Source organism: Chenopodium album, chromosome 21 (genome assembly GCF_948465745.1).
Source record: "Chenopodium album chromosome 21, dcCheAlbu1.1, whole genome shotgun sequence".
Taxonomy (NCBI): domain Eukaryota; kingdom Viridiplantae; phylum Streptophyta; class Magnoliopsida; order Caryophyllales; family Amaranthaceae; genus Chenopodium; species Chenopodium album.
In genome coordinates this window covers 2,535,420-2,549,496 of record NC_137854.1, presented here as the reverse complement: position 1 = coordinate 2,549,496, position 14,077 = coordinate 2,535,420, and the positions used below count along the sequence as shown (strand labels likewise).

The 14,077-nt window shown below is 33.0% G+C and overlaps 2 protein-coding genes across 2 annotated transcripts; both read right to left on the bottom strand.

The window, feature by feature from the left end:
• Window positions 1-1,085: 1,085 nt before the first annotated feature.
• On the bottom strand, window positions 1,086-4,351 carry LOC145602640 (pentatricopeptide repeat-containing protein At4g39952, mitochondrial-like). Its single transcript, XM_081658810.1, has one exon. The coding sequence runs from the start codon at window positions 4,349-4,351 to the stop codon at window positions 1,415-1,417; it is 2,937 nt and encodes a 978-aa protein (XP_081514936.1). The 3' UTR covers window positions 1,086-1,414.
• Window positions 4,352-7,803: 3,452 nt separating this feature from the next.
• On the bottom strand, window positions 7,804-13,191 carry LOC145601473 (abscisic acid 8'-hydroxylase 4-like). The gene is made up of 9 exons (XM_081657490.1): window positions 12,971-13,191; window positions 12,333-12,654; window positions 11,774-11,923; window positions 11,230-11,475; window positions 11,004-11,093; window positions 10,714-10,792; window positions 9,850-9,956; window positions 9,581-9,708; window positions 7,804-8,298 (listed from the first exon to the last, which is right to left on the bottom strand). Exons 1-9 carry the CDS (start codon window positions 13,183-13,185, stop codon window positions 8,187-8,189), a joined length of 1,449 nt encoding a protein of 482 aa, XP_081513616.1. The 5' UTR covers window positions 13,186-13,191; the 3' UTR covers window positions 7,804-8,186.
• Between the last annotated feature and the right edge of the window lie 886 nt (window positions 13,192-14,077).

The following is a 14,077-nucleotide window of genomic DNA, read 5'->3' as shown; positions in this document are numbered from 1 at the left end:
GGTTTTATTGCGAGTAAAATGAGTATTTAGGCTAATTATAAAAATTCATACTAGCTACTCCATTTTAATTTAAGTTCCACAGCTTGACTTTGACACTATTCACATACAATGCATTGATCATTGTTTTTGCTTTATAAATAAAATTGAATATAGTGACGTGAGTATTTTTTCGAATCGTCTCAATGCATACTTTCCAACTATCAGTTTTTTATAATTTAAATTTATCGATAATAAAGAATATTATTAGTCAAAGTCATGCATTGGCAAATGTGCCGGTTAAAATAGGGCACGTAAATAAAAACAGAGAAAGTATAAGTTAGTAATTATAAAGTAATTTCCCACCCACCCACCCACACACCCAAAAAAAAAAAAAAAAAAAAAATCAAACAGCTTCTAGAGTTTTAGATATACGAATACTTACATAACAAAGTACAGTAGTAAAGACAATTTAGAAGACTAAAGATGGGATTTGACAAATTAACAACAAACACCATGAAGGAACTTGGAAGCACAACATGAATGCTTGTCACTCACTTACTCATCACTCACTCTTTGAAAATTCCTAAAACAACAAAAACGAACAGTCTAAATTAAGGGCCACAACTCATAACTTGTTGGCTGTTAGTTAGCATTAAATTGGTAGAATACTTCTCTAATTCCAACTAGATTACAATCTATACACTGAAAGTGACTGAGCTACTGAAAGAAATTAAAAGGCTAACTTAGAATTTTTGTAAGTTGGTAACTACGGAGTAATAGTACAGCAACTGCCAAGCCATTTCTAACGTCCAAATTACTCCCTAGCTTTACGTACTCTTTCAAACACCTGTGTTTCTGAGAAACATTTTACAAACGGGCTATACACTATCTGGCTACGAAGTACTTCGTATATCCTACCACGCCGAAAATTTTAGATTTTGCAACATTGATTAACAATCTTTTGTCGGAAAGCCCAATTTTTTTTGGAGGTTTCTAACAATTGTAGGAAGGAGAGAGGATATTGTACAAGAGAAATTCAGTGTGAGTATATTGTTGAAAGTGTGTACATCTCTTCATTTCTTGCAGGGTTATCCAGAAGATGGAAAGAGGCATTAATGCCTAATTGCCTATATCGCCTTAAAGGTTTGAAACGCTATTAAACAGAATACTTTATAGGTCTGGCTCGCCATCAGAGTGCAGGGGAATGAAAAGAAATAGAGGGAAAGGAGAGAAAAGGGAAAGAGGGAACTTGTTTCTTTCTTCCGAATACTTCCAATATTGTAATGTTTAGTTTCGAAAGCATGCACACTTCACTATCCGATCCCAACAGTCCAAATTCTCTCATCCAAACACAATGTTAGTATTTTAAGTAAAGACCTCAACCTGGAATGAGCCAATGATTCCGAATAATGACCATACTGACATCATAGTGGCCTCATAGTTTCTGTCCTTCGAGCATGCTAAACCCAGAAATTTTGTTCAATTCTCTATCTGATATTATACTCCTCATTCTGTTTGCGTCTTGCCATCTTCCAGCACCAGCATAGATGTTATAAAGTATCACATATGCTCCAACATTTTCAGGGTCCTTATTAACAAGCAACTCCCCAGTTCTTTCCCCGATATCAAGATTTCCATGAACCATACAAGCACCTAGTAAAGACTCGAGTATATTGACTGAAGATCCACCCGGCATTCTCTTAACAATGTCATATGCCTCAAGTAGCAAACCTTTTCTACCAAGAAGGTCCACTACACAACCACAATGTTCAATTGTTGGTTGAATCCCATTTTTTAGCATTGAATTGAAAATTGCATAGCATTGATCAGCTAACCCAGCATGGCTGCAGGCTGATAAGATACTAAGATATGTTATGCTATCAGGCTTTATTCCTGAATCTTCCATTTCCGACAAAATAGAAATTGCACTCTCACCATCACCATGTAATCCATACCCGTTTATCATGACACTCCAAGAGACAACGTCCTTTTTCGGTAAACTCTCAAATACTTTCTTAGCCATCAGAATATCTCCACATTTTGCATACAAATCAATAAAAGCATTACTAACTGTTGTCTCTTGGAGAAAACAATTCTTAATCACAAATGCCAATAAAGAATTAGCGACAGAGCTGCTGTTTATCTGAATACAAGCTGAAACCAAGCTCAGAATGGTTATATAGTCCACTTTAACCTCTGTTTGAAGCAATTCACAAAAAAGAGAAAATGCTTTCTCTACCTCTCTTGCTTCAAACAAGACCGACAACATCACATTCCACAAAGAAATATCCGATTTATCCCCAGCCTCAAACAGTAAGCAGCACGAAACTATATCGTCAAACCGTGAATACATACAGACCAAAGAATTCAAAAAAGGAGCTAGCAGCACAGCCCCTGTTGTGATGGAGTAAGAGTGAACTGATTTGCCTTGTAAAAGTGTAGAGCACCCGGGCAATACATTTAGCAATGTAATGTAATTTGGATTTTGACCATCTTTTATCATATTCTTAAACAAGAATATGACCTCTTTGTGTAAATTGTGATGTCTGTAACTAGTGATCAATGAATTCCAAGAAACCAAACATCTGTCTGTCATTGAATGGAAAAGCATTGCAGCAGCATCCAGGTCCCCGCAGCTAGAATACATGCTAATCAAAGCATTAGCTAATGTAACATCGAAAGTGAAGCATAACTTGAGAGCAAACCCATGTAGAGCCATCCCTCGGGCCAAATCACCATTCTCGGTCAGACTAGAAAGGATACTAATTAGGCTAACAACATCTGGTTGCACTCCTTGAAGCTGCATTCTCAAAAATAAGGCTGCCCCCTTTTCTGTTTCTCCATTATATGCACAACCAGATATCATCGTGTTCCATGAAACAATATTTTTTGAGGCCATCAAATCAAAAAGCTTAAAAGAAGAGTGGAGTTGACAGCAGCTAGAATAAAACCTCAAGAGAGCATTCCACACATTAAGATTTGAATCAAAACCCTTTCTTATAGATATGGCATGAGCAGACTTACCAAGAAGCAATGCCTCTAGCTCCGAGCAGGCCGAAAGAATATTGACAATGGATATTGAGTCTGACTCAATTCCTGCAACTTGCATCTCATGGACAGCATTTAGACTCGTTTGTGAGAGCCCATGATGCACATACGCTGAAATGATTGAATTCCAAACAAGAAGGTTTTTGTGAGGCATCCAGGTGAAAACATTTGCTGCTGAGTGAACATCTCCTAGCTTCTCATACATAGATATAAGAGCTGCTGCCACAGATATCTGGTTATCCATCCCATGTTTTACAGCATACCCATGAAGGATTTCGCCATGGCTGTAAAGATTTGCCTTTTCACAGCATGGGATCACAGACACAAAAGTGGCTACATTAGGATAAAGATCAGCAGAGAGCATTTGCTGGAACATTTCAAAGGCTGCTTCAGGCATTTGGTTTTGTGCATGAGCATATATTATAGAATTCCAAATGACCACATTTTTTACAGGTGAAAGATCAAACAAGCATTTAGCAACTCGAATATCGCCTTCGCTAGCATACATTGAGATCAAAGCTGGTGTCAACAATTCATCTTGATCAAACCCACATTTTACAGCATAGCCATGTAAAGACCAACCCAAATACCAGAATCCTAATCGGGTACAAACAGGAACTATGCTAGCCAAAGTTATCACATTAGGCTTCACACCTTTCACCCACAAGTCTTGCACTACCTTAGGTGCTTCATAATCAAGGCCATTACAAGAATAACCTGAAATCAAAGCATTCCAAGAAACCACATCCCATTGAGACATTTCATCGAACACCAACCGTGCAATGTCCATACACCCAATTTTCGAGTAAAAATCAACAAAAGCAGTCTGAACAACCACATTCCTACCATACCCAGTTCTAATAACAACACCATGAATCTCCTTTCCAAATTTTTCATGACATAGAACTGAACAAGCCTTGATTACATAAGGAAATGTGTAATCACCATCTTTAGTACCAAAAAACTTACATGTTTTATACACAGAAATTACATCATGATATAAACCCAATTTACAGAGATGCTTAATTACCAAATTCTGCAAAAGTAAGCTGCGATTATTTGATGCATAAAATGCAGACAACCCAAGTTCAGGGATACCGAGATGAAAGCATCGCTCAATAAACTCAGAAATAACGAGCTTATAATGAGTTAACCCAGTGACGATTATAAGTGATTTGAGTGGTTTTAAGTCCTCAATTTTATTGCTGAATTTTATTTTTGATCGAACATAGCATTGGGAAGAAGATAAAGTTGCAAACTTTCTGCAATTGACAGGAATTAAGCGGGAGAAAGGAAGAAAGTGGATTAGAGCTTTCAAAACCATGTCAACTTCATTATCTTACATTCTTACTCGAGCTACTCCCTTAATTTTTCGGGATTCCCATAAGATACGAGTAATGATAATGACGTAATTAAACGAGAATTTATTATAGATTTGTTGTAGGTATGTCAGATTATAAGCTTAATCTTGAATGTTGATCAAATTACTTGAGCTTTTTTAATCCTTAAGCAGTTGTGGCTCTTCTTGATTGGTACTCAATTAGAATTACTTTGGGCTTTCTTTCAAAAAAAAAAAAACAAAAAAGGAATTTCTTTGGGCCTTAGCCTGTTGTTGAAATGTTGGGGAGAAATGTCCAATATTTGAATTTGAAGTGCTCATAGTTCAATGACCAGATTTGAAAGACTTGATATTATTATTGCTATTTCTATTTGATTTTGTGGGAGGGGCAAAAATTTTACTAGGGGGCTAGGGGCGGTATGATCATGTAGCTTTGGCTAGTAAGAATCAATAATGCACTAAAATATATACAGAGCGTTTTTCTCCGTATGGCTAGCTGACACACACCAAAACACTAAACAGGTAAACTCTGATCGAGGAACCCATAACCGACCGAGTAATTCCTAATCGACCGAGTAACCCCTGACCAAGTAAACCCTAACTGACCGAGTAACCATGACCAAGTAAACCCTAACTGACCAAGTAACCCCTGATCAAGTCACTGCTGACCTAGTAATCCCTAACTGACCGAGTAACCCCTGACCAAATTACCCTAACTGAATAACCCCTAACCAGCCAATTAACCCCTGAATAAGTAACCTCGATCACACGATGTGGCCAACCACATACGAAACTTAAAAAATATGTAAGCTTACTATGTGTTTATACACTATTTTCATTATTAGATAGATCGTAATTATCAATCGGGACATTTTAACTTTTTTTTTTTTTTTTGAAACCCGGGACATTTTAACTTTATTGCACTATTATAAGAAAACTTTAACCAATTTGATGTAATATATTATATGGAAAAATATAATGTAGATTTTAATTTCGTAATGATCACCTTTTTATCTTACAATTTGACTTATAGACAATTAGACCCCAATTTATTTTTTAAATAGAAATTGAAGTGCAAAACAGTGTGAATTTGTCACTATTATGAAATCAAAAGAAGAATGTAATCAAAATGTCAACTTCCTTACAATAATGGTCTCCAATTTCAACAAGCTTCGTTCTTCTTTTAAGACCACAGTTGATCCCTTCATTGGAGATTAGATGACGATTGACAACCTTATTGTTTTGTTGTCAAATTTTCATATGGAGTATGTCAATAGTCTAGTACACTACTTTCTGTTGACCAATCTAGCTATATTACTAGATACTTCCGAATTGTGACCATATTACGTGGCCTTGCATGCGCCAAATGCACGAATAAGTAGGCGAATTATATATTATTAATACTTCATTCCTTTAAAATAATACAGTACCATATTTTATTACTTGTTACATTTCTACATACACTAAATTTTAGGAGAAATAGTATAAAGTAATAAAATATGAATAAAGTGAAGTTGATGGAAAAATAAAGTACTCCCTCCGTTTCATAATGTATATAGTATTATTTTGGGTGTTTCAAAAAGATATACCCATATTGAATATATTTCATTTATAAATTTTTTATTTTAGAATTAATAAGTTGTGGATTGATGACATGACTCCAAATAAGGAAATCTTTACCTTAAATTATGCAATTATGACTTGTGATTTCCTAATAAAAAATTTAAAATGTTAAATAAGGTAAATTATTTATGAATTATATTGTACTTTAATGTTAGATTCCAAATATATTTCTTTTTTTATTTTATGTGATTGATTCCATATGAGACTAACATTATGAAACGGGGGGATATGAAATATGATAGTTGACATAAAATAAAATATGAAAATATTAAAATATAATATTCCAGTTGAGGGTCCACTACTAAAAAGAAGAAATTAGTAAAATATTGTAAAAAATTTCTTAAAAAAAACAAGTAGTAAAATACGAGTATGCCACAAAAGGAGAGTTTAGCAAATAACGGAATAATAATATACAAAGGGAGTACAATTCAATTAATTCACAATGCTCATTAATGTTGTTATGTTGTACTTGTATAGTTGTATAAATCATCTTCATAGGCGTGTTATGTGTATTGGCACTATTTCAATCTATGGAGTGGTGTAACAATTGCACGTGTACAAATTTCCGATTGGCATGCGGAGTACAATATAGTTACATCTTACTGTATACTATACAAGTATTAAGCCATTCTCACCTTATGTCAGTTACCTCACTCTAATTACAAACGTTTTTTATCAAAATTTGACCGTTGATTCAATTCTTTGGATTTTGACTAATGACATGTTTTTAAGTTGGACAAAAGTTGGACAAAAAAAAAAAAAAAAAAAAAGTTGGACAAAAACTTCGGCAAAAGAGACAAATAGTTCCATTAGTTAATTTTTCCTTCTTTTGGATGGATGCAAACTTCTGACCGTGAATTATGAATGTTAATGTCTAATCTCAAAACATTACAATCTAGCACATAATAATGGTCGGCTAAATATGCATGCATAATACATAGGTAATTAAAATATTAAATCATTTAGCATCAATTTTGTTTCCTTTACTTCACATCTTCAATTTGGAAAGATCGAATAAGTCAAATGTTAGATGAATAATATACGACTTTCACGTTATTATGCATGTTCAAAACCATCTTATTATCACTTTATTTCTTAATCACTACGAGCCTGTTCACATTTATTTAATTTCAGTTCAATTCAGTTCAGCTCAGCTCTAATTAGTTCAGTTCAGTTCAGCTCCAATCAGTTCAGTTTAGTTCAGCTCTTAATTTCCCTCTCACATAAAATATTCATTTCAGCTCAATTCAGTTTAGTTCAGTTCATTTCAGCTCCAATCAGTTCAGTTCTGCTCAGTTCAGTAAATGTAAACAGGCCCTACACGTAAGAATATTTATAACAAATAATTAATTTAATCATTGTTAAACAACACGTTGGCGGCCTCACATTGTCTAAATATATACGAAATGTTGAAATTTTGAACTGAGGAATTAGAGATCATACAAGTCTATAGTTGGTGAAAAAAGTATTAATTGGTTGCATGCTTGCGTCACATAAATTATTAAACATACTTGATAATAATAGTTCAAGCCAAGCAACTAAATCTTGTTTGTAATTTAGCAATTAGTTGTTAATTCTGTAAATGTACCGGAGTAACTAATTAAATACAAGCATTATATCGGTTTGCAAGTGAAAAAGTAGTGTGTGTTATATTGATGATAGCTACTCCACACTTTATTGCACCAATAACCAAGAAGGATATTTAATTTACCGGTAACTAAAGAAAGTTTGAAAGAGATAATTGGCTCTCAATCAATAATAATGCTATATTCATATTTATAGTACATGTACATTATAATTAACAACATGCTTTGGTAAAATTAAATAAATTAAGGCCGAGACCAAATTAAATACTCCTACTCCTTAAAAAAAACTATCCACCTCTTTGAGATGTTTTGCATATTTATTATTACAATTGCATAAAAATAAATTTAAAAAATTATTTAAAGGCAAAAAATCAATCAAACTATTTTACGGACTACTAAAGTTGACTCATTTTAATCGAGCCAAATTAAACTCATACTCGTATTACTAAAGACTAAAGAGCTTAACTAATCAGCTAGCTTACTTGGCATATATCGTCTGCCAAGTCAGCTAGCATTATTGTAACATACACTATGCTATATTGCTATGCTATTGCTAATTTGATATTGCTATCTAGGACCATTTTCTTTACTAATAATGCTATGCATGTGTGCTATTGTGTTGAGTTTGATCGCGATAATTTCCAGAACTTAGTTGGGAGTCCTTGTTCTGGTATTTGGAATGGGCCATATTCAACACCACCCTGGGGTCCCACCACTTCCCACCTGCCAAAAAAAGAAATTAGAAAAAAAATTATGTCATTTGAATAAATTACAAACTTTATATCACTTTCATTTGTCTAAATAGTACAAATTGGTGTATGCATGTTTGCGCAATTTGGCAATTTGCTAAGCTAATTATGTGATCAGTTAGTTCTGTTATTTATTCACCACACATTAAACCAATAAAAACATTGAGTCAAAAAAACAGATAAAAATGAGGTTACTATCATGTTTTTTTCATCACAAATTTAAAAATGCAACTTTTTTTTTGTTTTTGTCTACCTCCAAACGCATGCATCCATGCAACAAGAAAATACGACCTCATAAAATCATAAAGTAGGGATGTGATTATTATATTCATCAAGCTTGTATATTGTGGAATTGCTGCCTTCACATGAGAATAAATGCATGCAGATAAAACTATAAAAGTATTGATGTTGATTGTAATAAGGATATTTTGTGAAAAACTACCTTATAATGCACTTTTTTTGCGAGAAACTACCTAATAAAAAAAATGTTGTAAGAAACTACCTTATAAAGGGTAAATGTTGTAAGACACTACCATTGGTCGGAAAGTCACCATTGACTTTTATTTTCCGGCGTTGACCACATCACGTGCCAATCACGTAACTTTTAATTCACCTTTTTCCTCCTTTTTTTTTTCTTAATTGGCACGTGATGTGGTCAATGCCGGAAAATAAAAGTTAACGATGACTTTTTAACCAAAGGTAGTCTCTTACAACATTTACCCTTTTATAAGATAGTTTCTTACAACATTTCTTTTATTAGGTAGTTTCTCACAAAAAAAGTTCTTTATCAGGTAGTTTTTCACAAAATGTCCTTGTAATAATATCTACTCTACTAATACCATCCATCTCATATGCAGAAATGACTATATGAACCAAAAAAAAAAAAAAAAAACCTTGTGGTTTTGATTGGTAAATAGTTACTCGGATTCTTATCACTTTGATCGGTATTTATTCACCTTATTCAATGTGTTGTTTTAAATGTTTGTAAGATCTGGTCTAGTCTAACTAGTATGAATTTATCGTTTGAATTGAGTATAATTATTTGTTAAGTCTAATAATTTAATTTGATTTTAACATGATGAATACGTGATAATGATATTATAATTGATGATATACGATCTAGTTTATAATTTTGTTTATAATTGATGATAGATATACAATCTAGTTTTCTTCTACATGCAATTTTATCTAGGATGCATGCACTATATATCCTTATTATCTAATTGACATGTATATACTATATAATATATATATACCTGAATTGGGTGACGAGATGGTGGATAAAAACGAACATCAATAACTTGGCGACTTCATTTCCAGGACATGCATGGGCGCCATAACCAAACGGCATAAATGTGTGGGGCTTATTATTCATTGTAGCTGCCTGCAATCATACGGCACCAACAACTAATTATTCATTACTACTAATTGCATTGTATCAATCTAATTAAGCATTCATGTATGATCTTGAATTATTATTAATTAGAACAAATATTTTTCTTATACTATACGGAAATATATATACCTCAAATCTCGAAACATCAAACGTTTCTGGATCTTGAAAAAACGCCGGATTATGATGGATGTTTCGAAATAATGGTAATACTTTCCACCCTTTTGGTATTAAGTACCCTGCATTTATTCAAATCAACTATTTATCAAATTCTTGTAAATACCAAATTTGGTGTTATATTTTTCTTCCAGAAATGTATAGAAAAGTAGAAAACTACTGTACATAATTACATATATATATATATATATATATATATATATATATATATATATATATAGCATTGAATCATGAAAAGAATCTTCCATATCATTCTAGCTGTTACAAGGTTGACATAAACAAAGCAGAAAATGACTTGATTAGTGTCTGATTAACTGATTTAAATGGAATGTGTTTCTTTCTTTCTTTCTTTTTACTAACAATATGTCTGCATCAAATTGTAGCATTTGACTTTATGTCTTAATTTCTAATTCATTCCATCATACGTAGTAGTAATGTTGAAGCTCGCCGACTAACTAGTTTGAAATTTAACACGCGGTGTCTAGCTACTATGACGAAACATGGTTACATGGATGGACAAAAATCCGACCTAGCTAGATTGCTTAGATACGGTTTGATTTTATTTGGTTTCCAGAGTTTTGATAGTCTAACTTTTTTTCCCCCTCTAGATCTTATAGGATTCCACGAAGATTATTGTTTTTATCACGATGGAGGCATGTTCCTAAATACATAGTACGTAGTATGAGCATCGCGTGTCACATCTCAAGCCCTTTTCAAACTAAACTAAACTAAGCTTCTTAAAATTTTTATACTGCTATTATAAGACTTGAATAACTATGATCAAAATAAAACGTAACTAGCATGCAGCACATTATTTACCATCATAAACAACATCTTCAACTGCTTCTCGATATGTAAAAGATATAATGCTGGCCATCCTTAAGCTCTCCAACATAACCTGAATTTATACACCAATCAGTTAACTAAAGTTGTATTTCAAAATATTAGGTCAAACATTTATTTAATTCTTCGACGTGATTATAATAAGTGAATATTATTAATTTAAGTTGAAGAGAACCGGCCTAACATATGTTATTGAAAGAACAAAAACATGTTAATTTAGCATACATGTAACGTGTTATTTTGTATATATTGGACATGCATGGTACCTTATGTGTAACCGTCATCTCCTTAATTTGTGTCCATGTCAATGGTCGCTTTCCATTGTCATTAGCTTTGTATATTGCCATTTGCTCACTCTGAAACGTTTAATGAAAAAGTATTTGTGTTAAGCAAACTTAAACAACATTGTTACATTGTAATTAATTAAATGTCAAGCATGATGCATCTTATAATTACAAAAAAAAACAGCAAAGTACAGAATTAGTAAATCACCTGTATGTCCTGAAGTAAATTGTGGTAATCAGTAATGTACTTCAAAATCCATGTCATCATACTAGCAGCTGTATCTTGAGCAGCAAACAGAACACCAATAACATTGTCGATGATTTGATCATCACTTAACGTTTTTTTGTCTTCGTTGAAATTCAATAGACATCCAAGAAGGTCCTTTGTTGCCAATCTCTTTTCTCTCCTCTCGTTCATTATCTCTCTTATGATTTGTCCCAGCCTCCTTCTTGCCTATATTTTTTTTTAACAAGAGTAATTTTAGAAAACGAATATCCGATGCATATGTAAAAAGAAGGTGTGAATCTTGGATAGAGCGAAATTCATTTTTTGCACGAAAGGTTCAGAATTTCCAAACGTACATGTAATTTTTAATTTTATTCGTCCAACTTAGAGATTTGAATGATAAAAACCTAATAACACTTGTAGGGCGGAAATGTAAGTTAATCTCTTAGTCAAATGTCTTTAATGATACTTGAACCAATATATGGGCGTTATCGACAGGATTCTAAAGTAAGATTAAGAAACATACCTTAACAGATTTGAAGTAAGAAGTACCAGGGATCATTGTAGGAAAAGAGTTGTAACCCTTATCCAACGTGATGTAATTTTCCTTTAATTCTTCGTTATAGTAATTATCCAGCTCACCAAAAATCGATAGCACCGCTACGTCGAAAGTGAACTGCGCACCAATCAAAATTCGTACAACACATCATTCATTAATCATTATCATATCTAGAATATACATTTAATAACCATGCGAACAATAAATTATAATTTTTAATTACTCACCAAAAAAAAGTCAAAAAAAAAAAAAAGAAACGAAGTAGGTTACAAGTTACCTCCTAAGTATTACGAAGTTACTATTACTATAACAGGACATTGTTAACGTGAACGTAAAAGTTGCACCAAGTCAAAAAAAAAAAAAAAAAAAAAAAAAAAAAAAAAAAAAAAAAAAAAAAAAAAGACACTTCTCTTTATAAGAAAATAAATGAATTTCTACTATCTATGAAAATGTGATAAAGTAAATTTAGGTGTAATACTTTCGAAACCAGAAAAAGATACATGTAAATTGGACATTATTGTCTTACCTTCTTTAATTCATGGAAGACATGAACTACCCGACCATCGGCCCACGAATCCAAAGTAGATTTGGCAATGGCTTCAATCTTGGACATTCGAGGTTTAATGGAATCTAATGAAAGAGAAGCTTGAACCAATTTCCTAATTTGAGCATGGTACGTGCCTTGTTGAAAAAAAATTGCCATTGAACCAATCAATTTTTCCTTGCTTTTAGGGTAGTTAGGCTTGAACAAGTTAGCTTTGGTCATCAAAACAAACTTTACGGCTTCCGGACTTGCTAACATGATGCATGGGCACCCTAGTATGTGGGTCTTAAAAATGTCCCCGTACCTAAAAAAATAATCAAAACAAGACACCCATGTGAGAATTGAATTAAATTAGTACACAAATTTGTTGATTGATACGACTATATATTTTAAATTTTATTTCCCCATCCTAAAAAGTAATCATTTATAATTACAAGTCTAAATATTTAAATAATATTGTTCGATTGCTATTTCTTATTTCTTAAGTAACTAAAACTTCAATTTATATGTTCAACCAATCAAACAATATCATACGCTGCAAATCCCTCAAGTGAGTACACAATTACAAAGCTCAAACCGATATAGAATGTTCATGGAGGATAATCAGAGTTCACAATAACCTTTTTTGCCTTGTGGTGAAAAACTCGTGTGGGCTTTGTGAGAAAAGCTCAAGAGTTTCACCAATATATGGCCAGCCCAAAGAACCTGGGGGAAGCTTTGCTCCATATTTGATGGATAGTCTCCATTGAATAAACTTTCTTATTAACAACAAACTATATCCAATAACAAAACTTGCTACTATTAGAATCACAACGCCAACAAAGATGGACAACATCACTCACTCTCTCTCTCTTTCTCGCTCTCTCTTTTTTTTAGGTGACGCACGCACACACGCGCACACACACGCAAGCAAAAGAGTGGAAGGTAAGAACGAGAGATTATGCAAATTTGGGCGTGTATGTGTAAAATGTGTTACTTTAATAATGTTGAGAATGGAAATAAATTGGGATTATATATAGCATTTTATAGGGGAAGGATTGTGAAGAGGGCCAATCTAGTGGGAAGGCCCACTTTGAAGTCATGAGGCTTTACTATTTAAAATTGGGTACGATTTGTAGGGACACCGCACCTTTTATTTTGCCCTTGTCCAGCTGTTTGCTTATTAGAGGAGCCATTAACATTCTTTGAGGTCTTAATTTTTTAACTTGTTCACTTTTTGTTTTCATTTTCACTAATTAGGTTGCACTTTTAATTAGAGGGCCCTTTTTTAGCGTGTTACTCAGCTAGATAAAGACCTAAATGATGATTATATTGTTTCGCTAATTTTTGCATGTGTATCATACTATCATGATTATGATTAGGGATGACCAAAAATTCTAGGTAATCAAACTCATAACTTGAATTGATTAGGAACTAGCAGTTTCCGAACCAGATTGTAGCTTATATGACAAGATTACTTGTATCATAAGTAACACACTAGTTAATACAAGTAGTAATATGACAAGATTTATACAATACTGAAAATGATCCTATTAGATTTTATAATAATACCGAAAATATCATTTTGTTTTTTTTATGTTTAAAGAACGACAAGGGCGAGTGGTGAGAATTTATCCTAATATTACCTAAAATCGAAAAGGGAGCTTTATCCACTTGAGCTATCTCTCACTCTAAAATGATCCTTTAATGTCGTATGACATTTTTTGTTGGATATTTAAGAGTTGTTC